The sequence below is a fragment of the Gossypium arboreum genome, chromosome 1, assembly GCF_025698485.1.
Source record: "Gossypium arboreum isolate Shixiya-1 chromosome 1, ASM2569848v2, whole genome shotgun sequence".
Taxonomy (NCBI): domain Eukaryota; kingdom Viridiplantae; phylum Streptophyta; class Magnoliopsida; order Malvales; family Malvaceae; genus Gossypium; species Gossypium arboreum.
This window is the reverse complement of record NC_069070.1, coordinates 855066-882828: the sequence shown is the minus strand read 5'-3', so window position 1 is coordinate 882828 and position 27763 is coordinate 855066. Positions and strand designations below refer to the sequence as shown.

The following is a 27763-nucleotide window of genomic DNA, read 5'->3' as shown; positions in this document are numbered from 1 at the left end:
CTTCTTGCATTTTTTGAAAGATACTAAACCAACACACGAAAGTGAGTTACTCAAACCTTTGTTTGCGTCTTGGGAGAATCATTGATTTCAAGAAACAAGAATCAAAATATGAAAGTAAAGCATTAAGGATTATTGTAGGGTTGAATTCTTCGAGAGAAGCTTTTGGTCAAACTCTAATAATGATTAATATCGTCCTCGGGTCATATTGAGATTTTGTCTTTTGTTTTCGTCGAGACTTAACGAAGAGCGAAAGCACTCACTTCTCTTTGGTGGGTGTTTGTGTGCCCACGAATAATCTATTACCTCGATACGCTTCCCCTTTGTGAACTATACATAGCATGACCCAAGGACAATACCAATCACTATTGGATGTTAGGCCAAATGTTCGGAGAAAGACACTTCAAATACTTCTCTCAAAAGAATCACCCCTTACTTATACTTTTTTTTTTATCTAATTTGGTCATTGAACTTGACAACTAAATTCATTTTTGTCCCTGAACTTAGATTTTATCAAGATTTAATGATCTGACCAGTGCTACTAAAGCAAAACCGAATCGGACAAACCGAGAACTAATAGATATAATGGTCATAATAAAGGGATTGAATTGATTAACTCATAAGCTGCTTAAAATTGATAAAAATAGAAAATTGAGACAAAAATAAAAAATTGAATAGGTTGAATTAGTTTAAAATTTTTTTATTATGATTTTTAATTAATTATTTAATTATTGTTAGTTCGACGGTCAAACTGATTGAACTAGTTAAATTAAGAACCGATTGTCTGACATGTTTAACTATTGCTTAATTATTAAAACATTAAATGTCATACTCACCTATAAATTTATCTAAATTTTTATTTTTAAGTAATAATGTGGCACTATCTCAGAATGAAACATCATCATATTTTTATTTTTTCTAAATTAAGTGATCAAAATAAATCTAATTCTTAAGTTCAAATATCAAAGTTAACCTAATTGCCGGAAAAAAATCAGTAACATGCGAGTTGCTGATCAAGCGCCACGTGTAGATCAGTAATATAAAGAATGTAGGATGAATCATACACAATAAATGCCCCCCGCCCCTTAAATACAAAACCAAAGCTATAACCCGCCGATTTATCGGCCAAATCGCCGGAACCTAAGAATTCTCTACCGAGTTTAACCCTCTATACTCTCTCTAAGAATTCCCCTCCTTTCTCTCTCTATCTCCTCTGTTTCTTCCTCCATAAAAATCCAGCAAAAAAATCAACTGTTCCAATAAAATCCAAATATAAAATAAATAAATATAAATAAATAATAATGGGTTAACTTAAAGCAAATAGCTCCATTAAAATTAAAGCAGAAACAAAAAGAAAGGAAAAAAAAAAGGAGAGAAAACCCTAGATTTAGGGGAGATAGGGTCATTATCGTCATTCCACGCTATGAATCGGCGATAACGGGAGCGGTTCATTTCAACGGAAAAATAAGAGAAGAAAAGATATGTACCGAGGAGAGAGAGCAGCATGTGGTTCCAAAGGGGAGGTAGGTTCGGTGGATCGGAAACGGATCAACGAAGCGCTTGATAAGCAACTGGAACGATCGTCGCCGTCAACATCGAGAGCAATCAACGGAAAGGATAAGTCATCGCAGTCCCTTCAAATGGGGAAGCATCCACCTGATCATTACCGTGACTCTTGTTCTGCTTCTCTACCTAAAGCGAACGCCTCCGGTGGTATAAACTATAAACATAACCACATATCCATGTTTTGATGATTTTAGGATTTTTAGTTTATAAAAATTTTGGATTGTTTTGAAGAACTTACGAGAAATTTAGGGGTTTTTTTTTTGTTATCATTATTTGATTTTATGTCTAGCTTTAGTAAATTTTGAATTTACGTAATTGAAACTGGATATTGATGAAATTATGAAATTTTATTGTTATTAATATGAATTTTGTTAACAAATTATAATGCTTATGTTTTGATGCTTGCATTTGAGAAAAGAGTGAGAAAAATAGATAAGAAAGCTTAAAGATTTATGTTTACATTGCTCACAATAGCAATTAACTTTCAACTAGGTGTTCTTTCCCTATCTGTAATTGAGGGAAAAATAACCGATTGAAGCATAAGTAGAGTGGCAAATGACTTGTACTCGAGTCTTCAGTTAACACCGGTCTGGCTTTTGGGGAGATGTGTTTGTGTGTGGAGGGGTTTGGGGGTAGTTTATAAGGGTATTGGCCAACTACGTTACTGGGACTCGGGTGTGAGTGTCGGATACATAACTGTATCTGACACGGGTATGGTTAATTTTTTTAAGTTTTTCCATGTATTTGAAGGATCTTGGAGTTCATATCCTTACATCTGTTTGTTGGACACATGAAAAATGAAGAGTTTGAGCAACATGATTGGCCAAACCTTGTATTTGTATGAATAAGTTTTGCTCAATGTCTAGGTTTACGGCCTCGAACAATCTGTCAGCTTCGAAACTAAGTTTGTCTTAGCCTTTTGTATTTTCCCACATTTTTCAGTATCAAATGAAGTCAAAAGGCATATATGTTTTGTAAACCTCTATATATTCATCTTTGTACGATTTAAATTCACTATTGTTCGTCCAATGATTACTCGTCTATGAACCATGTTTTCAAAGTGACGGTTGTTACCTTTTGGTGTGTGGTGGTGATGCTTTAGTGACATATGCTGATACGAATTTGGATTTCATTTACTGCAGATGAATCTGAAACTGACAGTGAAGAGTCGGATGTTAGTGGTTCCGACGGGGATGACACATCTTGGATCTCATGGTTTTGCAATCTACGTGGAAATGAATTCTTTTGCGAAGTTGATGATGACTACATACAAGATGATTTTAACCTTTGTGGGCTAAGTAGCCAAGTTCCTTACTATGATTATGCTCTTGATTTGATTTTGGATGTTGAATCTTCTCACGGTAAGCTTATGGTTTGTTTCTTCTCATATCAAGTTCTCCGGATGTGTGAAAATCTGTCCCTTCCTTCTAATACTTGCTTTTGAATCTTGATGATGGCGAACTCATTATTTATGTCATTTAGCAACATGGCTAGTTTCTATCTTTTAGTTTCTTGCAATGAGAAAATTCACGTTAAACTGAAATTGGTAGGAGATATGTTTACGGAGGAGCAAAATGAATTAGTTGAATCTGCGGCAGAGATGCTTTATGGTCTGATTCATTCTCGATACATTTTGACAGGCAAAGGGATTGCCGCTATGGTGAGATACTCGCTGTGAACTATGATTTCATACATTTATACATGTGTGTGTAATTTGAGCAACTGATTACAACAATGTATATATATATGTTTTTTAACTTTTTCAGCTGGACAAGTATAAGAACTACGATTTTGGAAGATGCCCTAGAGTTTACTGCTGCGGACAACCATGTCTTCCAGTCGGTCAATCAGATATTCCTCGATCAAGCACCGTAAAAATATACTGCCCTCGATGCGAAGATATCTTCTACCCTCGCTCCAAGTACCAAGGCAGTATCCTTTTAGCCATTGAACTTATTTGCTATTACTTGTTGCATGCATTTTGTGGGGGAAAACAAATAATATGCAGGCCATGTTATCAATCTATTGTTTTTGTATAATCACATATGTTCTCATATTCTCATCCTTTTTTACAATCTGAGAATATTTCTTTTCGTTCTGGTTGGTATTCAGGCAAAGCCATTTTAATAGTAATGACTCTAGGATTTGAACTCAGTCCAAATGCTTGAGGAAGAAGTCAAGGGGGGACAAATAACAAGCATGCCATGTTATCCAACTATTGTTTATCACAACTTTTCTAATCCGTTTTACAGCTTGAGAACAATTTTGTTCGGGTTGAGTGGTATTTAGGTAAAGCCCTTCTAATTGTAATGACTTTAGGATTTGAACTTAGTCCAAATGCTTAGGGAAAATTCAACTACCACTTACTTCCAACCACGAATTGTTACGAATCGTTTATCCATCTATAGTTTTCAACATTCCTTATAGTTCCTGCATTTTAGTTACCTTAATTCTAACTAGACACTGACGGTGCCTATTTCGGGACAACATTTCCAAACCTGTTCTTGATGACATACCAACATCTGAAGCCACAAAAGGCAACTCAAAGCTACGTACCAAGAGTATTCGGGTTCAAGATCCACAAACCGTGATATAATGTCGGAATTAAAGCTCTCTTTTGGGGCAAAAATAGTTCTTCATCAGTTGTATTGCCATTTGCCCTAATCATCTATTTTGGAAGCAATGCTTTTGAATGAGATCAGGTATAGTTCTGCAGTCTTTCAGGTAATCATATCATGTTTTTAGGTCCTTTTTATTTGATGTTTTTTTTTTTAAACGAATTACTATATATTTCAATTGTTAAATTTTCAATTTCTTCATCAGAATTCTTTCTTGGTAGAGTAACTATCAATTTTCCTTTTGGTTCAGCTCACCGTTGCATTTTTTTATCATGTTCAAATATATTTTAGTCCCTGTACATTTCAGATTTTTGAAATTTAGTTCTGCTTTTATTTCCATTAGTTTTCGGATTTTTTTAAATACATTTCCTCTACTTTTATTTTACAGTAATTTAGTTCATCTACTTGTTTCATTTGAAAATTGAAGTTCAATGGATAACTATGAGGGGATTTCCCTGTACATTTCCTCTACTTGTTTCACATTTTAGATTAAAATATGTTATGAGAATTTAGAATTTAGTCCCAATTTGAGTCTCTTTATTTTTTAGATTTCGAAGATTTCAAAATTTAATTTTAACTGTTAACACTGTCAAATTTAGGTTTATTATAACATTAATTTTTAAGTTGGTGGGTATTTTTTATTTCAAAATGTTACATTAAAAATTTAACAAAAAGAATTAACAGTATTAATAATTTTGAAAATTTCAAAGTAAAGAGATTAATTTTTGGAAATAAAAATATAGGGATTAAATTTTAAATTTGTGAAGTTTAAAGATTCAATTAGAACATGTACCATTAATCTTTAAAAAAAAACAAAATCATAATTCATACTTTTATCCAACGGACAATATTATCCGATCGTATTTTTCAAAATACACCTAACGGATTCAAATGTATCATTTGTTTTAATGCGTTGTTATTTTGATTATAATTTTTTAATTTTTAAGATTATGATTAAATTGATAAAATATGTAAATATTTTATATGTTAAGAGTTAAGTTTATTGAAAAATTTAGAATCTTGATTAAGTTGATGACTAAATTGATAAGGTGTGTAAAATGTTGAATGCTAAATTTATCAATAAAAAGATAAGCACGTTAGTATTTTGTTTAATGATTAAATATATTTTTATGGTAGGTATTTTGTTTAATGATTAGATGTATTTTTATGGTAGAGTGATTATAAGTTGTAATTTGCAAGTGATCTAACGGGAGTGATTAAATCAAAAGAAATAGTAATCAAAATAGTAACATGTTAAAATTTGAGTAATTATTTTTGTAGTTTATTATTCTTTTAAAGAAAGTTAAATTATATCTCTCTATTCAACCATCAAGGATGAAGGAAAAAAATTAGAGATAAAATTAAGTTGTATATTTTTATAATAGTAAAAATGTAATTTTATCATTTTAGAACATGTTTAAATTGGACCGTATCAGCTAATCAAACCATAACTATAGTATTAATATAATAAAAAATATAAAATCAATTGACCCGTAAATTGATAAAATTAACTAAAGTAGACAAATCGACGGAATTAAAAATTGATAATCCGATCTGTCCACCAGTTCCAGAAACATGACTATCCAACGGACAATATTATCGGGTCATACGCTATGACCGTTTAAATAAACAACAATTGCGCGCATTCATGGTGGGCCCCCACTTCAGTGTTCCTTATTTCCGTTTTAAACGTCCCAAATTACCGGGAGGTTTTATACCTTCCCACCCTAAAACCCCTCTCCCCTCCAAAACGACCAACTAAATCCTAAATTTAAAAGAAAAAAAAAAACATAACGTAATTTCAAAAAAAAAAAAATCCAAAATGATCTTTAAATTCTTTTGAAAACTTTAGACGCTCAAGATCAATGTTGTTTGCTTTTCGATCGGTGAATTGAAGCTTCGCCACTAAATGAAGTTTTGTTAGTAGAATTTACGATTCCATTGGCGCTGAAATGAACAGATCTGCTTTAGAAATTTTAATTTATTTCCTGTTTCTGGTTTGGCGCGATCGTGTGTTTTTGAAATCGTCAGCTAAAAAATTATTTAAATTTGTACTCATTTATTTAGACTGAATTGAAGTTGAGAGACAAAAGGTTGAGAGATGGATTCATTATCCGCGGTTAGCGAAGAGCTAGCGGAGATCGACGGACAAATCGCCGATATTTTTCGAGCATTATCGTAAGAATTTAATTTCTGATCTTCTTTTAGTTATGTAATGACAATGTAGGTTCTAATCAGATTGTTCAATGTAAATTTTATCATCATTTACGATTGAATGTTTATAAACTTGCATTTCTGGTTTCTACATTGTTTAACAGGAATGGGTTCCAGAAACTGGATAAGATTAAGGATGTTAATCGACAGAGCAGGCAATTGGAAGAGCTTACCGGCAAGATGCGAGAGTGTAAGAGGTAATTTCAGATCCATACTTCTTTTGAGTATTATCTATTACTTTTGATTCTTTGAAAGTATAATGTACTTTTGTTTAAATAAGCTGCTGGAATTATAATGCTTTGGTTATTCACTTTATAAAGAACAAAAATCTAACTTAAAACCAGCGTTGTATGTCATTAAATTGTTTCCGCAAGAGTAAGTATTCGCATTACCTTTAAATATATTCTGCTGTGGTGATCTACTTATTCTTTCAGGCTAATCAAAGAGTTTGATAGAGAAGTAAAGGCAATGGAGAGAAGAACTAATGCAAACACCCATAGAATGCTGAGCGAAAAGAAGCAATCAATGGTGCTTTATAACTTTTTAAGTTCTATTTATTTTTGTTGTTCTTATATTTAAATCCTACGGTTTATTGGCTGAGTATCTTGTGTTCTAAGTTTTCTCAAACTTACGGGGTTTTTATGCAGGTCAAGGAGTTGAATTCATATGTTGCCCTTAAGAAACGGTAAGTCTGTAATCCGTATCGACAAGATTAATTCATGCATGTTCATGTTCTAACTAGTTATATAATTTATAATATTATGGACAGAGCTATCTATTTTTCAGAGTTAAGAACCCCTCATCCCATCTCCTATTCTCTGTTCGTTTTCCTTTAACCATTTCCTTTGATCAGTCTTGGTAAAAATACTATGGAGGTCTCTGCACTAGGAATCAGATTGCATTTTACCCCTTTACATAAAAAGGGACAAATTAGTTATTGTATGTTAGATTTAAGCCCAAATTGGTGCTTTCTGTTAAAAAATTCATCAATTTCTACAGGTTAAAAAGTGGCATTACTGATAAAATAACCAAATAGTTACACGTGGTATGCCACGTGTACCTCATTTTAGCATACAAAGACTATTTTTTAACAATAGAAATTAATGAAATTTTTAACAGAAAGATCAGTTTACATGTATAGGGACTAATTAGCCTATTTTTTTTAATAGAGAAAACAAAATGCAATTCGACTACTAATAAAAGGGCCCATGATACTTTTACTGATCAAACCTTATGATCAGGCGCCATTGAACTAAATTTTATTGATTGAAAATCTGTAATTTGTAAAGAAAAGACATTTATTATGAAATAATAACTTTGTTGGTATTTGATATATTACTTGACTTTATTTGATGTTGTTGTTCTTGTGTTACAGATATCAAGGCAACCTTGAGAGTAATAAACGAGTTGATCTCTTTGATGGGCCTAATGAAGGCTTTAGTGAAGATAATGACATGCTAGCTTCCAGTAAGTCTATCAGCTTCTTTTAATATTATTATTTCAGCTGATTTTTTGTATTTTTTTTATTTCGAAGCACAAGTTGAAATTTTCTGTTCAAATAGTAATATAGGTAGATGTAGTTCTTTCCTAATCAGTGTTTGCTTGTGGTGTCAACAATCTATGAAGATGCAGAACTCACTTGCACAAAATAGTCTCTTTTGCTTTTTCTTTTGAAGCGTAGACATAACAATTCTCAGTAATTGTTTGTAGTAATTTTGAGGGTAAAAAACATCTCCAGTCCCTCTCAATTTTGAAATTGAGCAAATTGGTCTCTCTAAAAATCAGAGCAATTTAATCCCTATCAATTTTGAAAGTAAACAACTAAGGACAATTAATCATGGTGTTAATGTCTTTTGTCAATTGTACATAATTTTGATTGGTATAACAACAAATTTAGTGCTTAATGTTACATGTTTTTTCAATTTGGTATTGCTTCTAAAAAATTCAACAAATTTAGCCTCAACATTTACACATTTACACAAATATTGCAAGCTAAATTTGTTAAATTGGGACCACATTGATAGAATGTTTAAACTTTGAAAGCTAAATTTGTTATTATACCAATCAAAATTATTTACAATTGACGGAAAACATTAACCTTGAGACTAATTGTCCTTAATTGCTAACTTTTGAAATTAACAGGGATTAAATTGCTTTGATTTTTTTGAGAGGGGCCAATTTGCTCAATATCAAAATTGAGAGGGACTGGAGAGGTTTTTTTTACCTAATTTTATGCTATAGCTAGAATATGAGTTGTCTAACACACTCAATATCACAAGGGATGAAAAGGTTGATAAAAAAAACTCTGATCATTTGGTTCAACATTTTTTTGCACCTTAAAGAAAACGGTCAACCTGTTTATAATTGTACTTTTTATGTTACTTAATGGAAGTGTACACTATGCTATATTTATAACTATAAGAGTGTTGATCAGAGTTTATCTAACTGCTAAAACATGTTTTATAATCTTTGTTTTACTGTTGATGCACTCTCCATATTCGTTCTCACCCCTTTGATATTGATTTTTGGGATGATGATGAAATGTTGACTGGAAATAATGTGTAAGTACTTCAATTTTAAACTGTTAATGAGACAGGGCCTGTATGTTTTGCAGATATGACAAACCAGCAGCTAATGGATAAAGGATACCAAATGATGGATGAGACTGATCAAGCCATTAACAGGGCTAAGAAGGTTAGTATCAGTACTTTCCGTGCATAAGATTTTGTTAACATATACTTCATCTACTTCAAAATAATTGGTTGTCTTTGGATTAGAGTTGTACATGGATAGAAAATTCTAATAATTCTTCATCAACATTTAGATGTTTGTTCATTTAACAAGTTGAATAAACAAATTTTAATAATATTTTAAGATTCATTTATTAAACGAATCCAACATGAAATGAATAGAAAATTTAATTTTAGTTCATCAACCTTTAGGTATTTGTTTGTTTATCAAGTTGAATAAACATATTTGAACAAAATTTTACAATTCATTTATTAAACGAATCTAACATGAACAAAGCTTGTTCAGTACATTTATGTTCACAAAGAAATTTATTTAAAACTCATTTAATAAATCATTTGAAGTTTATTTAAAGTTCATTCATTGTTCAGTTATTATATAATTAATAATATTATTATTGTTTGTGTAAATTTTTTATTTATAACATAATTATCAATATCTATATTTTATTATTTCATATCTAAAAATAAGTTATATGTTCATTTATTAATGTTTATAAACATATTCATTTAACTTAAATAAAAGAATATGAACACATTATTCTAAATAAACGAATACGAATAATATTAAAATAAACAAACAAACATAAATATAAATTAATTCATTTAAGTTTGATTCATTTTCAGTCTTATATTTTTGTTTGACCCGGTTTATAAGATAGGTTGTTCAAGAAACTGTTGATGTTGGAACAGAGACTGGTGCAACTCTCAAGGCTCAGGTAAATTAACTTCAATTCAAAGCATTAAGAATCATCAAAAAAAAGTTCATGGGCATTTTTGGTCTCAGGTTGAATTTATTGTTTTACTCTTTGGTATTACCACAGTGATTACTAATATATATTACCTCTTTCATATTTTTTAGACTGAAGAAATGAGCAGGATAGTTAATGATCTCGATTCTATCCATTTTTCGATCCAAAAAGCATCTAAATTAGTCAAAGAAATTGGTAGGCAGGTCAATCTCTCAAACATTCACTTCCTTTTTTTCATTCATTTAAGCTGTCTCTACCATTAAAATGCATTTTCTAATGTATTTACTTTTTGTATGCAGGTTGCTACTGATAAGTGCATTATGGCACTATTATTTCTCATTGTGACCGGTGTCATAGCCATCATAATTGTCAAGGTACTCTATTTCTCCACCTCAAATTAAAATAATCGATTTAGTTAATCGAAAATTTAAAATATCAAATCAAAATTTTTAAAAATTATTAACCAATCGAAATAATTTTAGTTAGTTGGAATGGTTAATCTAAGTTAACCGAAATTTTTACTAGTTTTTTTTATTTTTATTTTTTGTTTATTTTTAGTTTTATATTTTTAAATAATTTTAGTTTTTATAATCTATACTATTATTTAAGTCCATGAAAATTTTTTAATTTTGTAAGTGGTTAGATTTAAACCTGTGTTGTTTACATCAATAAAATATTAACTTTACAACTAAATCAAAATTTTATTTTAAAATAATATTTACATTTTAATTATATTATTCATAATTTATAAACCTCAACAATTGTGTATATGACTAATTTGGTGTCACAATTTATATTTATGTTCTATATGCATAGTTTTCAAACGCATAAGTATGATGAAATTTTAGCACTTTTTAAGCTCATTAAAAGAATATACATATATAAATTCGTTAATTTTTATATTTTGGGCTTATATAATGTATTGGGCTATGTAATATATTATTAATAATTTCGGTTAATTATTTTATTTCTAATTGAATTAATCAATAATCATAATTAAAAAAAAACCTTTAATCGACGGACTGAATTAGATAAGGTGACGGTCTTGTTAACCAAACTAATTCGATTAAATTATAAAACTAAAAGTACACGCCCCTTCCCCATTGAACCACTGAACTTCGACATGGTTTATATACTTTGTGATCGATTATTGGTGTTCTGTTTCTCAGTTTGTGAATCCAAACAACAAGGAAATCCGGGATATTCCAGGACTAGCACCGCCTGCAATGAACCGTCGATTACTTTGGACTCCTCATTGAAAGAGTTATGAACAAAAGTACCTGATGATATGCTATCAGGATTATTCGCAGCCGAACTGAAACAACGAATTGACCGGCCATTATCCATGGCTGATGCCCCTGTTGAAGAACTGATACATGTGGTTGCGTTTGGTGTGAACCGGCAGTATTTATTATACGTTGAATAGCATTAGCAAATAGCATGGTGAGTTTCGTCGAACCATTTCGCTTCTTAGAGCTAAGAAATTTGACCTGATGGACGAGAGGAATGGCTGCTGCTTGTTAGTTCATTTGCCTTTGTGTAATTTAAAACCTCCTATATTTTCTTTTGCTCTATGCATTGTTATGTTCTTTAGTTCTATTTTGATGCTATTCTTAAGTATAGAAGCATTAGTATCAAGTCACCTAGCAGAGGTCTAATTATGATTTCAGTCCCTATTCTGAACTTTGTTATTATTTTAATTTGAATAAATTGGTGTTATCATTAGTAGGTTTAAATTGATACCATAATTAGTTGATGTTTTTAAAGTAATAATGTGAATTTTATTTTATTGGTATCTGATTATATAGTTAAAGTCGCATGAAAATCCTATCAACCATATTTTGCATGGTAGAGGTACTAAAACCATAATTAAATATTTTTAAAATGAAATGACTTAGATAAAAGATCATCAAAATGCTAAATGAAATTTGTTCGTACAAAGAAGCGGTTTGAGAGGTTGGAGATGATTCACATGATGGATGTGCGAAGTCATAAGGTTAATCGTAAAAAAAGGGATTGAGCTATGCTTATGAAGGGAATTTATAAGTTTTTCATGTGGATCCCATGAAGTCACGTACCTTATTGAGTGACTTGTTGAGTTGTTGGTGAGCCTTTAACATATGCATTTGGAAATTATAGTGAATTTTGTCTTTATAAATTATCTTAAGTGGATATTGATATGATAGGATAAGATCCACGTACAGAATATGTATACAAAGCATTGGTACCAATAACCATGCAATGACAAATACACTTTTTTGATAAAATATTTTCAATAGATAAATTTCTCTGATCAAAGTGGTTGACTTAACGAGATTCTTCAAATAAAATGAAGATATGTAATAATTGTTTCCCAAGGATGGTAATAAAGTGACTTTCCTTGAAACTAAAGTTGGCATGGTTGAGTCTTACAATCATGTATAGCAGTTTGGAAGAATTTCACTTAAAAAATTACAATTTATCTATAGTGTATATTCAAAATTACATAACTTTTAACAAATAAAAACCCACGTGTCACTAGTTTATTGGAAGTTGAAATAACGTATTAGTAATGTGCTGGCCTCCTAAAAATTGATTGAAAGAAATATTTTCATATATTTGAGTTCTCTATAAAAGGTCTAAAGTTTGATGAGAAAATGCAAAAGGAAAGGAAAGTTTCTACCAAGAAAGTTCTTCAGAGAAAAGTAAACTTTAAAGTTTCAACATGGTAAAACGATGCGTTTTATGATAGTCACTTTCAATGCCCCAAATCCTCGGCAAAAAATCAAGGAAGATAGGTGATAATCATCTATTATCAAATGGGATTCACCTTAGATAATGGACGACAAAATCGAAATCCCTTAAAATTTTAAATGTCAATATATCATTTCAAACTTGAATTTACTTTTAATGTTTAATTTAGTACTAATATTTTTTTTATCTCAATTTGGTACTTGAATTTAGCTTTAATGTTCAATTTAGTACCCAGATAAAATGGTATCAGGTGACTTAATGAATATTTGACATGTGTACCATAGTAAAAAAACATAGGTACTTAATTGAGACAAAATAAAAAGCTTAAGTATCAAATTGGACATTAAGCCAAAGTTAAATAATTGATTGCAACAAAAAAAAAAACTCAAGTATCAAATTAAACATTATAATTAAATTTAAGTACCAAATTGAAAAAAACTAAGGTTCAAAATTAAATATTAAAGCCAAACTTAAGTACCAAATAATATATTAACTAAAATGTAATTAGTACAAAAATATTATAATAGTAATTTTAATATAATAAATTTATTATATACTAGATTATAACAACGTAAAAAAGTTACGGAAACAATATACTTATGAAAAAGTATATAAAAATCAAAAAGTTTTAATTGAAATAGTTAAATTGAAACTTTCAACAATACCTTATATTAATATTTGTTACTTCGTAAAAATAATTATTTTTAGTCATTTTCAATTGAGTTAATTTGACTCATGGCGTCAGTTGAGTTAAAAAGTTTAAATAATAATATAGTTATTATAATGTACTTATTTATACTATATTTAAATACTTAATTAAATCTGTGTCCTTTGGTCGATTGAGCACTAATTTAATTAGAAAATAACTAAAATTATTATTTCTACCAAATAAGTTATCTTAATATGAGAGGTCTTTAGTCATTTTATTTATATAAAGTCATTAAAATCTACGTAGTGAGATATTTGAATCTAAGACACTATGATTTTTAACTTTCAACTTTATCATTTTTATTTTTTTACATAATTATAATTTTAAAGAAATATTTTATAATTTCAAAAATAAATAATGAATTTTCTGATATTTTTAAAGATTTTTCATTTCTTTATAATTTTTAATAATTTTTTGGGATTATTGTTAAAATGTTGTAAAAGTACCAAATTGAATGTTTTAAATATAGTTCAAGGATCAAATTGGATATATATCCTTGAAGTAAAATGCCACTTCACTTTTCGGTTAAGATTGTAACGACCATCAACGGATGAATGACCAAAACGTTATAAACGATAACTTTAATGACTAAAATGTAACTTTTTATAGTTCTGTGACAAAAGAAAGAAATTTCACCAAAATTTAGTGATTATTTTTGTAGTTTGCAAACAAATCCTTTAAAGGGCCAATTTATGAAAAAAAATAAAGCCTTTTGAAATTATGTAACGTACATGTAATTATTCCAAAAATAATTTTTTTTCCCTGACAATAAATTAATTTATTGCTTAATTATTAAGATAATACAAAAATAAAATTTCAAAGAAGAGAAATTTCCTATTAGATAAAAGGGTAAAAATAGAAAAATAATCATATTCTTGGGGACCAAGGTAAGGCGTCCGTTATAAATAAACCATATTCAAGCACGTCGCTCTACATTCGAAACAAAATCCCTTCTTCTTTAGCCCTCATCAACAATGTCGCCACCGTCTCTTCTCGGCCCACCGGAGCTCCGCCACCCCACTCCTCCAAAGCCTGAAACCACTGTCGCCACCACCACCACTAAAGTTCCAAGCGATCCATTCATGGATCTAATGTTGGCTAATTTCAATAAAGCCAAAAACACACCTTCGATGGGATTCACCGAAAATAATTCAGCCACTTATTTAGCCACCGGCAATCCTTGCCTTGACTTTTTTTTCCATGTGGTACCTAATTCCCCACCCGATTCCATTAGAGAAATGTTGGGTCGAGCTTGGAATTTTGATCCATTGATGACTCTGAAGCTAATTTGTAACTTACGTGGTGTTCGTGGTACAGGGAAATCCGACAAGGAAGGGTTTTATACGGCGGCGTTTTGGTTACACGATCATCATCCTAAAACCCTTGCTTGTAATTTGGATTCCTTTGTTAATTTTGGGTATTTCAAGGATTTACCCGAAATTCTGTATCGTTTGCTTGAAGGATCTACGGTTAGACAGGTTCAAAAACAAGATTGGTTGATGAGAAAGATGGGGATATTCAGAGAGGGAAGCCGTTGTTATTCAAAGAAGCAAAAAGTGGAAAAATCAAAACCCAAAGGAGCTACAAACCCGAATTTGGAGAAAGCAAAAGCAAGGGATTTAAGAAAGGAAAAGAAGATTTCAATGGCTAAAAAGGTGATCGGGCGATATTCAAGAGACCCAGATTTCAGGTTCCTTTATGAACGTGTCTCTGATCTTTTTGCTGCTTGTCTTAAATCAGATATGGAGTTTTTGAAATCTAATGAAACTAGAAAGATTGGTCTTGCTGCAAAATGGTGTCCTTCAATTGATTCTTCATTTGATAAATCAACATTGTTATGTGAAAGCATTTCCAAGAAAATATTTTCTCGAGAAAATTATCCTGAATATGAAGGAATCGATGAAGAACATTATGCTTACCGTGTTCGTGATCGGCTTAGGAAAGATGTGTTAGTGCCACTGCGTAAAGTTTTAGAATTACCAGAAGTATACATTGGTGCAAATAAATGGGATTCAATCCCTTACAACAGAGTAGCTTCTATAGCAATGAAGTTTTACAAGGAGAAGTTTTTAAAACACGATAAAGATCGGTTTTCGAAGTATTTAGAAGACGTAAAAGCCGGTAAGTCGACTATCGCATCCGGTGCATTACTCCCACACGAAATAATCGCTGAATTAAACAAAGCCGACGACGAACAAGTTGAGCAAGTAGCAGAGCTTCAATGGCAGCGGATGGTGAATGACTTATTACAAAGAGGTAAACTTCGTAATTGTATGGCGGTTTCCGATGTTTCCGGTAGTATGCACGGGACACCAATGGAAGTTTCAGTCGCATTAGGCGTATTGGTATCGGATTTAAGTGAAAAACCATGGAAAGGAAAGCTTATAACTTTTAGTGAAAGCCCTAAACTTAAATTAGTAGAAGGTGGAAACTTGAAGGAAAAAACACAGTTTGTGAGAGATATGGAATGGGGTGGCAACACTGATTTTCAAAAAGTATTTGATCTTATATTGAAAGTTGCTGTTGATGGGAATTTAAAACCAGAACAAATGATTAAAAGGTTGTTTGTGTTTAGTGATATGGAATTTGATCAAGCTTCAATGTCACCATGGGAGACTGATTATGATGTTATTGTAAAGAAATTTACAGAGAAAGGGTATGGAGATGTGATCCCACAAATTGTGTTTTGGAATTTGAGACATTCAAGGGCTACACCATTGCCTGCAACTCAAAAAGGGGTTGCTTTGGTTAGTGGATTTTCGAAGAATTTATTAAAGATGTTTTTGGATGAAGATGGTGATATAAACCCTGTTGCTGTTATGGAAGCTGCTATTTCTGGTGAAGAGTATCAGAAATTGGTTGTACTTGATTGATAGAAGGATGATGTTTCTTTGTCTATTTCAAATTTTTGTTAAAAAGGAATAAAAGTTTTGCTATTTCATTTCTCATTTTGTTTTCGGATCTATGTATATTATTCATTTTGTTGTTAGAGATAATACAATATCTACACTGGACTTAATCATGAAGGAGTACTCGCTCAAAAGTTTGGTAAAATGACTTATTTGGCTCCCAACTTAATAGAAAACGTCATTTTAGCCCCATATTTAATTTTTATCTTTATTGATGTGATATAAATATGGTTAGTATTTAATTAATTTTTAAATTTAAAAATATGATGTGTTATTTATATAACAATTCACATCTATTAAATGGATGACTAAAATAATTTTTTATAAAATTAAAAAGTTTAAAATGTTATTATGGCCCTTGAATTTTGTAAGTTTAGGATTAAAATATTAAACTCAAAATGAATTGTCAAAAGATTAAATTCGTTTAAAATATAGATAATAGCTCAAATCATTTTAAATTCATGATATATTATATTATAAAGTAATATTATATAATTCATTATATATAAAAATAATATATAGTGATATATAGCACTATAACCTAAACTTAGTCATATATAAATGGACAAAATTTTACATGTTAATATTATTCTTAAACTCGTCTTAAATCCAACCTGCCAGTGTACCAACTATTCAAATTTATCTTGACTGCTAATTAGTAAACTAAAAAAACAGTCAAACTTCTGTTGAAATATACTTCTTTACTTTATCAAAAAAATGCTTATTGGGATTCATTTACATCTTTGATTTTTGGTATTAACAATACTTAAAGGTCAAACCAATTTGTACATACATACATACATCTCACATTCAATCTAAAAAAATGGCACAAGAAAAAAAAAAAGATTCAGTGAGCTTCTTCTAATGATTGCTGAGGCTGGAAATGATCAGGAATTTTCCTGGGTTTCCAATCCTTGTATTCTTTACTTTCCCTTAAAGCAACAAAATGAAGAGCTTCACTTTTGACTTGGTAAACATGACAACCCCATGGATATGATTCTGGTGCAGACCATATTTTTTGCTCTTCAAATGTAGTTTCCTCCAATATTACTTCGGCCACACATTGTACTAAATCGGGTTCTGGCTCCTCAAAACCTGGTACAGCAACACAACCGAGACTGATGAATCCTTCGGGAGCTCTTGGATACCAAATAGACACTGGAGTTGTGTAGTCATCCATACAATTCCTCCACACCTGCAAAAAACTCTCAAATATGACGATTTGAATTCATGCAACTAAAACAGGATGTCATTAAGTAGCTCCTAAAAGTCCTCAAGATGGCTATTTGAAAGATCGAATCCGATATTCCTACCAAGTCATAACCCACGGGAAGTGCAAATAGCTTGTCGATGCTTTGATAAACAGCTGCAACATTAGGAGGATGGTTCCCAACACGAGCTATGTCACCGACAGAGACATACCTGAAGGAAATAAAATTATTCTGCTTGATATTTAAAAACAAATAGGGGGGAAAAGAAGCAACAAGTACTAACATGGTTCACTAGATAGCAATGTACATCAAGAAATGACTAAAGTCAGTAAAAGTATCATGGAGGCCTGTACTAGGAATCTGATTGCATTTTTCCCCCTTTACTCAAAATATGGAAAAACTAGTTTTTGTACTTTAGATCAAAGAGCAAACTGATCCTATTAAAAATTACATCCATTTCTGCTGTTAAAAACTAGTCCATGTCGGTCAACTTGAGGTACACATGACACGCCAAGTGTCAATGTTTGGTTATTCCATCAACCATGCCAGTTTTTAACAGTACAAATGGATAATTTTTTTAACAGAAAGGGCCAATTTGGTCTTTGATCTAATGTATAAAGAATAATTTTCCCTTTTTCAGTAGAGGGACAAAACGTAATCTTACTCCTATACAGGGACCTCCATGGTACTTTTACCACTAAATGTAATAGGTGCTACCATTTATCATAAAATAAGTATTTTTCAAGGTTTACAACACTTCCGTAATTTCGGGTCACAAGTGATTAGCACCAGCAGAACATTCTGAACGTAAAGGCTACATATTTCATGTAAACACAGGAAGCTACAGCAATCAGATTCAGAAATAAGACTTTTGAGTAAATACAAACTCTAATCTATATAAGACAAAAAAGTGCTACGAAGAATTTAATAGTTACCCGTCTGGACAAGTGGGCCTCCAAATGCTACACAATCCACCATCATCTGATGCCTGATAGACAAAATAAACTTTTTATGTTGAGAATGTGCCATTAAATTATCTTGACTGCAACAAGTATAGTATGGTAAATCATAAAGCACCTTTTTTCTGCATAACGAACATCGACCTTTCAATTCTCTCTCGCTGCTCCAGATCTTCATAAAGTTTACACTGTGTCTAACAAATTTAGTTTCTTCAAGTGCAGAACTTGATGAAGAGAGCTCTCTTGACTTGATGATGGATTTCTTGAGGGCATGTACTGATTTCCTATCATTCTCACTCCCGGAAAAATATACGTACCTCTGGCTTGAAGGAACCTGCACGTGGAGAATCTTATAAGTATTGTTTATGTAAAAGGATAAAGATGTATGGAAAGTACGAACCTTTAACATAATGCTGTTTACGTCAGCTTGATACATTCTCCACATCTTACGCGCTACTGAACATATCTTAACAGCTTGTGGTTCTATTCCCTCAACCTCTTCAACATTGCACTTTATGACTCTAACAAAAGATTCTGATCTCTTAAAATTCTTAAGATGTAGGAGCAAGTGAGAAGGCAATTGATTGCCTTGGTTTGCCAACTCCAGTGCCAGGAGCTCTTTCCATGGAACATCCCACATGATCTTGCAAGGTTTTTTGTCCATTTTGTCGAGCGATGAACACTGTGGACAATGGAGAAAGAATGCATCAGAAAATCAGCCAAAATTTATTTATATATGCAGTGTCATAGCTCAATTCCCCTAAAGTCCTTGAGCAAAAAAAGGATTCCCTTGAGTCACCTGCAAGAGCATAACTCGCTTATCGGTCACCAAAACTATTTTGTGGTTTGTTAGTAGAAAATGCTCTTCGTAATGATCAGACCAAGCAAATTTTGAGGGCACTTTGAATATTTCTGTACAGCCAAAATGTTGACTTGCTTGTGCCAGATAGAGTACCATCTGGAAACAAAGGACAAACAATCAAATTCACAAATATTTTCCAAACAGATAGATAAAGAATACATATTTCTATTTCTTTCAATGTGTGAACAGATTCATGGGGCTTAATAAGCACACTTTTCCATTGTCAATCTCGTGACAAACAATTTCCATATATCAAAAAGGCCAATTTGGTACCTGACCAGTAGCTTCTTTCTCAGAGTACTCTCTAAGTATACCATCAGCACGAATAGCTCGGGGATTTCTAATTCTCTGAAAGGTGCTTTTGTTATTCAAAACCTCCAAACATTTGGAACAACTAGCACCAATTCCATCAACTGTCAATGAGAAGAAATCTAATACCCCGCTGACAGGTTGAACAAAGATTCCTAGGAAAGCACGTCCTATTCCCTGTGCAAGTCCTAGGAGACCATACTGTCTGGCATTTTCCACCGGTTTTCTCACAACCCCAACCACACCAAAAGCAACACCCTGGGCAAGAGCTTCTGCTCCTTGAATAATTCCGTCACCTACCCCAGTGATTCTCCTTGATGATACCTGATCTTAGGTTAATCTACTTCTCAAATTTTTAAACTGAAGTTATTAACAGAAACAAAAGGAAAAGCTTACCTGCTTTGAGCGCATTTGCAGAAACTGCCCATCAGTTGAAAGCTCTGCAAATCCCTTACTCAGAGAAGCCAAGGTCGAACTAGTCATACCAAGTACATCTACTGAAAATAACAAGTGAAGAGGGTTATGAATCAAATCTTGCCAAATACGGTTTACAACTGCACGAGCTATGGAACTTCTCCGCATGAATCTGTCTTTGCGCATCACCCTTCTAAGATGCACCTATAATTAAAGGCTCAAAAGTCAGTAGCCTTATTCATGTAAAAGAACTCTTCCTATAGAATGTCTGCTGCCTCAATATCCTAAATGCTACTTTATTAGGCAGGAGTGCTGTCATGTTAAGTAAAAAATGTTCCCAGACCTGAATTCTAAATGCGTTTCCAACAGCAGAAAGTATAGGACTCCACACACCCAGAACTCCATGAGGTCTTTGAGCTGGTGCTGTCTCCAATGACACTTTCAACCTTACCTCTGAAATATCTATCAGGCTGAAAAGATCAGAAGAGGGAAACATAATTATTTCCTTTCAGCTTCAAAACCCTAAATGATACTTTCAAATAAGTTAAGTACTGATAATGAAGATGAAACCTCCAGACTTACAACAAAGAAGAAATCAAAGTCATCTTAAAACTTCTCGTTAAGGAAACAATCCAGTAACAATAAAACTAGCATTGAATAAAATAGTCCTTCTAGCACAACCATATTTGTGAATACAATTCTAGTGGATCAAGTTAAACTAAGATGCTCTGACTCTTCAATTTTCTCGAAGTACTGTGTCAAGAATCCATATCTAATATGAGTATGGGGATATGACCCTCCACGGATCCTCCAAATATATGAGAAAGCTAAGAAAAACTAAACATACCTCCATTGGACATATATCTATATCAGACACTCGCATCGTAGTAATATAAAAGTTTAATGGCATTAAATGCTGCTTGGCTTGGATGTCTTATTAGTCAAAATGAATTTGTTTTACACCTTAGTAATGATGAGCGCATTATTATATCTCCAGCTATTTTGTTGATAAAGATGTCAAGGGAATCTTCTCAAAATTCATTTAGAAAATTAAAAGGGAAAGGAGAAACAAAACAACATTCACATAGTGTAGTCAAAGCCACATACTGATCCATAATAGTTTCTTTGGTGCAATGCTAGAGGCTTACACGTGAGAAAAGATCACCAATATATTAAAAAAAAAAAATTTCATTGGATTCTCTTCCAAAACAAAGCATGGACCAAACTGAAAACAAGAAAATATAAACTCTTAAAAATAAACTTAATAGCAAACAAAGTCAACTCATGTTGGATATACATAACTACTTTTATGCTTTAAAGTGGATAGATGCGTAGTAGCATTTATGTGATGTGCAGATGCTTTTGCACTTGGTTGCACAATCCAAGAACACAAAAACAGATTGAAACTGAATCATGAAAATATTAAAAAACTAGAAATAAAATTTTACTATTTTCCTGGTAATGAACAGGGAATACCTATATAAGTAAATTCTACCAAGACATCACCTAGCCAACATCAATATTACAAGTTTCTAGCTGTAAAGAGGTGGAAAACTAGTCTTACTCAACACGTATCTCTGGGTCAACTTGAGTGACATTGGAACTTTGAGGAATTTGCTCTAGATGAAGATTGTTATAGAAATCAACCAATGCCCAAATGATTGGTTCATGAATATTAAGCCTCCAACACTTGTCGGTCACCTATCATGTGAACAGAGATCTTAGAGATCAATTATACTATTGTCTAAAAAAGCACAGTAAAGCCAACTGCTATGCATAAAGTAGACAGAACATTACCCGTATATACACATACGGATACACCTGGATGCCATCAGTGGTAGCATTTTGCATTGTAATGGTCATCTTAAATACAGGATGACGAATATCGCTCATCTTCTCAGGTGCCAATAGCACTGGCATTAGTGTTAGAGGAAGCTGGTTGTCCATCTGCAAATATCCCAGTATGAGCTTGAACCTGGCAGAAACAATAGAATCAGCTTATACATCAGAAAAACCAACAAAGATAAATGATAGAAAATGGATGTTCAATTCCCAAGAACTAGCAGCCATTTGAAAATTATTATTTTGAATGAAGTCGGAAATGGAAAAAGCCAAGTCTAAGGAAGGGGTTTTAGTTCAAGTCATGTCATCTTGTTTGCAGGCCACTACTATTCATAAAACGAAGTAAATGTACATAAATAGACACTTGAAGGAAGAAAACAATGGGTCCAACTAAAATATCAGACAAAAATTAACTTGTGTTATTAGTGTAGAAAAAAGCACAATAAATGTGTTTTACTCAAAACTTTTATCTTCCAATAGGTAGCAGGATATACTGTAAAACATGTGTGTCATCAAGCATTATACAATGGCCAAGAGCAAGAAACTGCTAATCAGCTGAAAACGAGGACATCATGCCAATTCTTTAAAAAGTTATATCTATGAAATAGAAGCTCTTACCTGCTGGTGGTTCCACCATCATAGCCAGTAGAATATGATACAAAAACTCTGTCCAGGTATAGATAAAAGAGTTCTTTTGGCATGTGGTCCACAACAGACACCCCAACAACTCCCAATTCAATGATGATTTCTACAGGCGCGATGTCCATCTGTGGCTTTCCAGCAGCCAATAGAGACATATCTTCATGCGAGCTTTTCCAAGTCCAATCATCAGTGAACCTAACAATTTTGATATTTCCTATTTTGGAAACATGCAAGTGCATTCCAAGTTCTCCTTCGTCTGCAGAAAATTGCCCAGCCCTTTCCAAATTGACTTTCCAAACTCGGTTGTTGCCATCTCCATCAATTTTAGCATCAATGGACTTTTGTCCATAGGGATTTTCCCAAGAAAATATTGTAGTTGAAAGAGCTTCTAAAGTAGTCCATGCATACTCACCAAATCCAGATTGGCGAATGCATATTGTTTTGTCGAAGGTTCTATTCTCAATTCTGTTCATTCATGCTTTGATAGGTCAATCAAAACCATCGTGTCACACACTATTATTTAATATCTAGAAAGCAATGACTAACTTACCTAACTGGACCTTTGGTTGATCCAACGCGGAATACTACTATAAATCGCGATCCTTCTTCATAGCCACGAATTTCTACTTGCAAAAAGGTCCTTAAAGAATCATGCCGCCTCAAAACCAATGAGATGGTATCCTCTTTCACTATTTGAACAGGAAATGACCATTCTGTATCTTCTAGTCGTACCTAGAAATTTCAAATAGATCAACTTAATAAGAGAAGAAATGAATTTGATGCTCATGGCATTTTTTGTATTAAAAATACATAGTTTGCATACAAGAATAGAAGTGCAAAACAGTAGACCTTTTTTGAAAATCAGAATGCAAAACAAAAATACAATTCAATCTAGAAATCCAGTACAAGCAAAGATGAAATGAGAAGGGTATAAGTTATGCCATAATCTCACTGCAAGATTTAAGGATTAGTGTAAAAACAAGGATAAAAGGTTCTATTAAATTGACTGACCTGAAGTTTATCTATCCCATCATTCTCACAATGTAAGAAGGAGATTCTTGAATCAGAAGTACGAAGAACTTTAGGCTCATCTTCACTGCTTAACTTAATGTATATCTCCCGACCGAGTCTGTTTGTAAAGGTCATGTATGGCCGGACGGTAACCACCTACAAAGATTTTAATAAATCAAGTGTTTGCATTACAAACAACATAATCATTTCAACACTACCTTTGTAGGAACAGATTGATAGGGGCAGGGCTTTGCAGAAACAAAAAGGCGGATACATTTGCCATCAGCATTATAAGCATAAGTATCCAAAGATCCATCCTGTTGGCCAGGAAAAAAGAAAGTACTTCACAAACAAAGTTATTGTACGAGATGGCTTCTAATTACAATTGACATTTGATTTACCATGTCACCAAGGGGATAAAGATCTTTAATAGGTCCGAAGTGCTCCTTGATAGACTCAGTAATTGCTACAGAAAGGCCAAGCAAATTAAAGTTCATAGCTGAGGCAATTGTATGACCAGCGTACATTTCCTCATCAGTTATTTCCTCAATGATTTCTTCAGTTTTCTTTTTAGAATAACGAGGAAATCTGATCTTGCTTGTGCGTTTTTTCTCTCCCACATTAACAAGCCTGTACGTAAGTGGTGGACATCTGGAAACTGAAAACCAATAAGGAGCATACACTTTGATTTTTTTTGACGTCATTTTTTGTTCTTTGTCATAATCTTGTTCAATAATGAGTTGAACAATCCTGCAATACCAGAAATATCAAAGGTATCAGAACAGAGAGGACTTTTTAACATATTAAAGAGACTTGAATATTTTAAGGCAATGCAATCTGCAATAAACCTTCCAGAGATTGAACTTCTTAGGCTTATTGTTTTGGATGGAATGCCATGTGGATGTGAGATCAGAACAGCTTCCTGTAAATCAGTGAAAGTAAAAACAAATAGACTATTAAATATGACAGAAAAGACAGATTTGACGTTAAAAAGAAATATAATTTGCCTTAAAATCTCACATGTAATGGCAACCATCCCCTCTGAGGAAGTAGTGAGAAGAATAAACGATTACATATATTGGCATTGTATATATTTACAGTTCTTCCAGGGCGAGATATTCCTCGGGAGCAGGGAATGAAATGACCACTTGCTGGCATCTCAAGGATAGAATATTCAGCTGTAAGAGGAAGATAGTTGGTGATAGATAATGGGGATTTGACCAGAATACTCCAATCCAGGATAGGATCGGAGTGAATGTCTTTTGAAATCTCAGTTGCTTGTATGTCTAAACAAAACCAAATTTTACGTGAAGAATTATTTGAAGATGTCTCACTTAGCAGGGTGCAACAAAGCAATTCCTCAGACTCAGTGAGAGCTGATACATATATCTCAGAAGTTTCAGTAGATTTTCCAGAAACTTCTGGTTGACCAGGCTTTCTAACTACAGAACTCCAGGAATACTTATCAGGACCATCAAAATGTGAAGGTCGCAACTGAAACACAAATGGTGCAGACTGAGTTAAGGCTGATAAGGGAAGGGGCACTGCATCACCAGGTTTCAACTGGCCGACAAATATATCCTTCTTTGCATTAGGTGATGGTTGTTTCATATTCCTAATCCATTTTCTTCGCCTCACAGAATTCGAAGATATTAGGGAATCATCTGACTCAGGCCATTTTAGGCTTTCTACATTCGAAGCATAAACCCATCCACCATTGGTATTAGCAGAAGAAGTATCCAAATGCCAATCATCTACCCACTCCCAACCTGAAGGTAACTCAAGTCCAGAAGTAGCCTGCATTTTTTGGGAGGAATTAAAAACCAATTTAGAGTTTAGACATCCCAACTGAGATTTTAAATCTCTAACAAATATCTGTCCTTTTTATCTTCTCCAACAATACCAAAACCAATTGGTTCCTGATCTTAGAGTATTTCAACTAGGTTTTGAAGTTCCAAAACACATTTTCAAGGTCATAAATGGGATCAGGCTTAAAAACATGTAAATTTGGCAACTTGCAAGCACATTATACAGGATGAATGCACAACCTACATAAGTAGAAGAGGTTCAGAAAGAAAAATGTTTTGCATGTTCAAGGAATTAAAAAGACAACAAAAATAACTAAAACATAGATGGAGAAAAAAAACTCATCATTTCCTGAAAGATGAATGCCTGGAGTGACACAAAGAGACAATGTGTTCCAAGGTATTAGCAGTGTAACTGTGGAAGAAGTTGAGGCAACAGATGAAGAAGACATAATGCCTATTATTCAAAATACTACCATATGATTGGATGTTTCATAAACAAAATCTTCATGTTGGAACAATGAGCACTTTAATGTGCGAATTAGAGAAGGCAGAAGAGAACTAGTTATGCTGCAAAATGTCTTACAGCTACTTAGAGCTAATAAATGGTTTAATATTAATGCTTACCTGCTGGAAGCCTCCAGCATAAGTTTGATCTTGATTCAATTGAGCATTGGAACCAATCCATCCAGTATCTGGATCATATATTTCAGTTTCAAAGAACTCATCTGTCTGAATTCTGTTACCATCATGTTGCATACCTTCAGGCATGCTTAAATCAGTAGGCCTTTCCATCATTTCACTCGAAGCCTTGGATACAAGATATAAATCAAGTACAAAATCTGTGTTGTTATGTACAGAGACGAGAGACCTAATATTTACATATCTGTTGCCATCCTTTACAGTAACTTGACTAGCCACAACATAATTGCCTAAACGCCAACAAGCAGCTGGTGCCGCATAGTTCAGCCGCACTGTAGTCCAAGGGCCCTCCATGCTAGGACTTATCTGAATGAATCTCGATTTTCTACCACCAACAAAGGATTCATTTGTTTCATCAGTATTAGATTTTGGTGACAAAATTACAGCACATTTTAGTTTCCCACTTGACTTCTTCCCCCTCCTATCTGCTTGAGCGGTATTCTGCAAGAAACAATCCGCTTAAGTTCCACAGCTCTGAAGAATGCTTTAAAATAATTCCACTTGAAGCCTTGTATTATGTCCAAACCCTATGAAAAATATCATTTCCATGAGTTATAAATAAAATTATCACATTTACCATAGATGCTGACAAGGATAAGTCCATCCACATTGAGCTATTGGTCTGATTGTACTGAGGGGAATCATCTGGGATGTACATGGCTATATGATTCAAGGGTGCAGAAAAGAATCCGATAGCCTCACCTGTTAAAGATACAGTGGATTCAGTAAAGCAGGCATAAACTAGAAGATCATCTTCTCTCTAGAGTTAATGCCATTGTGAATAGATGTGGTAATTAAGGTATAATAATATCACAGAAATCCTAAATGGCAATGTCAAGGTTCTTGATTAATGAATTGGAATATAATATTTAATATGCATAAGGTACGTTTTTTATTAGCACAACAACTATGCTGGCACGTATATCTATTACCTTTTCCTACATCAGAAACAATTAGCTCCACAATGTAGGTGTCCTGGGAGAATTAAGCATCATAAGAATATTAGGAATATGCCAAAAAAAAAAAAAAAGAAGAGAAAAAAATTATAGAGTAACACAGGGTTCATTGAAGAATACTAATATCATTCTTACGTACTGGAGAGTCAACTTTGAAGAAAAATATTTCACTCCAGTCAACAAATTCAGTATCAGAAGACAAGTAACTTGAGATGTGCCCGCAAGTACGTGCACTTTGTTGACGAATCAGTGATTCACTTGGAAGGCTTTGATCAGGAGAAAGGCGAACAGCCACGGTATAATGATGAGAAGTCAACCCTTCAACTCTGGGTAACTAAATTACAAAAGCATGCCAGACCATGCAAATGAACAAATTATTTGTCACAATATAACTAATAAGAGTAGAAAATTGTAAGATAAATGAGTGAACTTAAAACCGTTTCACACACTAGCTCCATTTCCTTTCCCGCTGTCCTTCCAAAAAAACTAGGACAGACATCAAGTTTGATAACTGATTTCAAAGAGAATTTACACAGCATACATTTTAGCTGTCTGTGTATGTGTGTGCATGTGTGTTTCCAGCATTTCTAAATCAGACAATCCTAAAAGTAAAAAAAAAAATATTGGACCACAAAAAGATGTCAAGAGTTAGAATTAAATGCAAAAAATACACTGATGACCATAACAAAACATTTTCTCACCAAATTTACAGACAGCAATGAAACCCCAAAACCTAGAACTTAAGTAAAACAAATTTAAAAGGGAAAAGTCTTTATCCTGTATAGCTTTAAAATCAGTTCCAAAA

The 27763-nt window shown here is 32.8% G+C and overlaps 4 protein-coding genes across 4 annotated transcripts in view; 3 read left to right on the top strand and 1 right to left on the bottom strand.

Moving 5' to 3' along the window:
* The first annotated feature begins 1086 nt into the window (after positions 1-1086).
* LOC108480221 (casein kinase II subunit beta-1-like) lies at positions 1087-4498 on the top strand. The gene is made up of 5 exons (XM_017783133.2): positions 1087-1710; positions 2706-2924; positions 3114-3223; positions 3330-3495; positions 4024-4498. The coding sequence occupies exons 1-5, from the start codon at positions 1479-1481 to the stop codon at positions 4152-4154; spliced, it is 858 nt and encodes a 285-aa protein (XP_017638622.1). The 5' UTR covers positions 1087-1478; the 3' UTR covers positions 4155-4498.
* A 1390-nt stretch (positions 4499-5888) lies between these two features.
* Positions 5889-11153, top strand: LOC108482658 (novel plant SNARE 11-like). Its single transcript, XM_017785783.2, has 10 exons — positions 5889-6359; positions 6500-6592; positions 6830-6923; positions 7043-7080; positions 7771-7862; positions 9010-9089; positions 9805-9861; positions 10005-10097; positions 10194-10268; positions 11064-11153. The coding sequence occupies exons 1-10, from the start codon at positions 6283-6285 to the stop codon at positions 11151-11153; spliced, it is 789 nt and encodes a 262-aa protein (XP_017641272.1). The 5' UTR covers positions 5889-6282.
* A 3060-nt stretch (positions 11154-14213) lies between these two features.
* Positions 14214-16284, top strand: LOC108480236 (uncharacterized). The gene has a single exon (XM_017783148.2). It carries the CDS (start codon positions 14311-14313, stop codon positions 16207-16209), a length of 1899 nt encoding a protein of 632 aa, XP_017638637.1. The 5' UTR covers positions 14214-14310; the 3' UTR covers positions 16210-16284.
* A 642-nt stretch (positions 16285-16926) lies between these two features.
* Positions 16927-27763, bottom strand: part of LOC108482794 (uncharacterized) — a 40938-nt gene continuing 30101 nt past the window's right edge. Inside the window, exons 43-64 of the mRNA XM_053025730.1 lie at positions 27098-27292; positions 26935-26977; positions 26580-26704; positions 25928-26443; positions 24516-25292; positions 24344-24417; positions 23897-24245; positions 23714-23812; positions 23496-23651; positions 23035-23216; positions 22461-22949; positions 21798-21975; positions 21565-21701; positions 20344-20470; positions 19983-20204; positions 19551-19910; positions 19215-19373; positions 18816-19097; positions 18534-18749; positions 18392-18444; positions 17559-17667; positions 16927-17440 (exon numbers count right to left, since the gene is read on the bottom strand). Coding sequence (XP_052881690.1) covers positions 17093-17440; positions 17559-17667; positions 18392-18444; positions 18534-18749; positions 18816-19097; positions 19215-19373; positions 19551-19910; positions 19983-20204; positions 20344-20470; positions 21565-21701; positions 21798-21975; positions 22461-22949; positions 23035-23216; positions 23496-23651; positions 23714-23812; positions 23897-24245; positions 24344-24417; positions 24516-25292; positions 25928-26443; positions 26580-26704; positions 26935-26977; positions 27098-27292 — 5196 coding nt within the window. The 3' untranslated portion in view covers positions 16927-17092. The remainder of the gene's footprint in view (positions 17441-17558; positions 17668-18391; positions 18445-18533; positions 18750-18815; positions 19098-19214; positions 19374-19550; positions 19911-19982; positions 20205-20343; positions 20471-21564; positions 21702-21797; positions 21976-22460; positions 22950-23034; positions 23217-23495; positions 23652-23713; positions 23813-23896; positions 24246-24343; positions 24418-24515; positions 25293-25927; positions 26444-26579; positions 26705-26934; positions 26978-27097; positions 27293-27763) is intronic.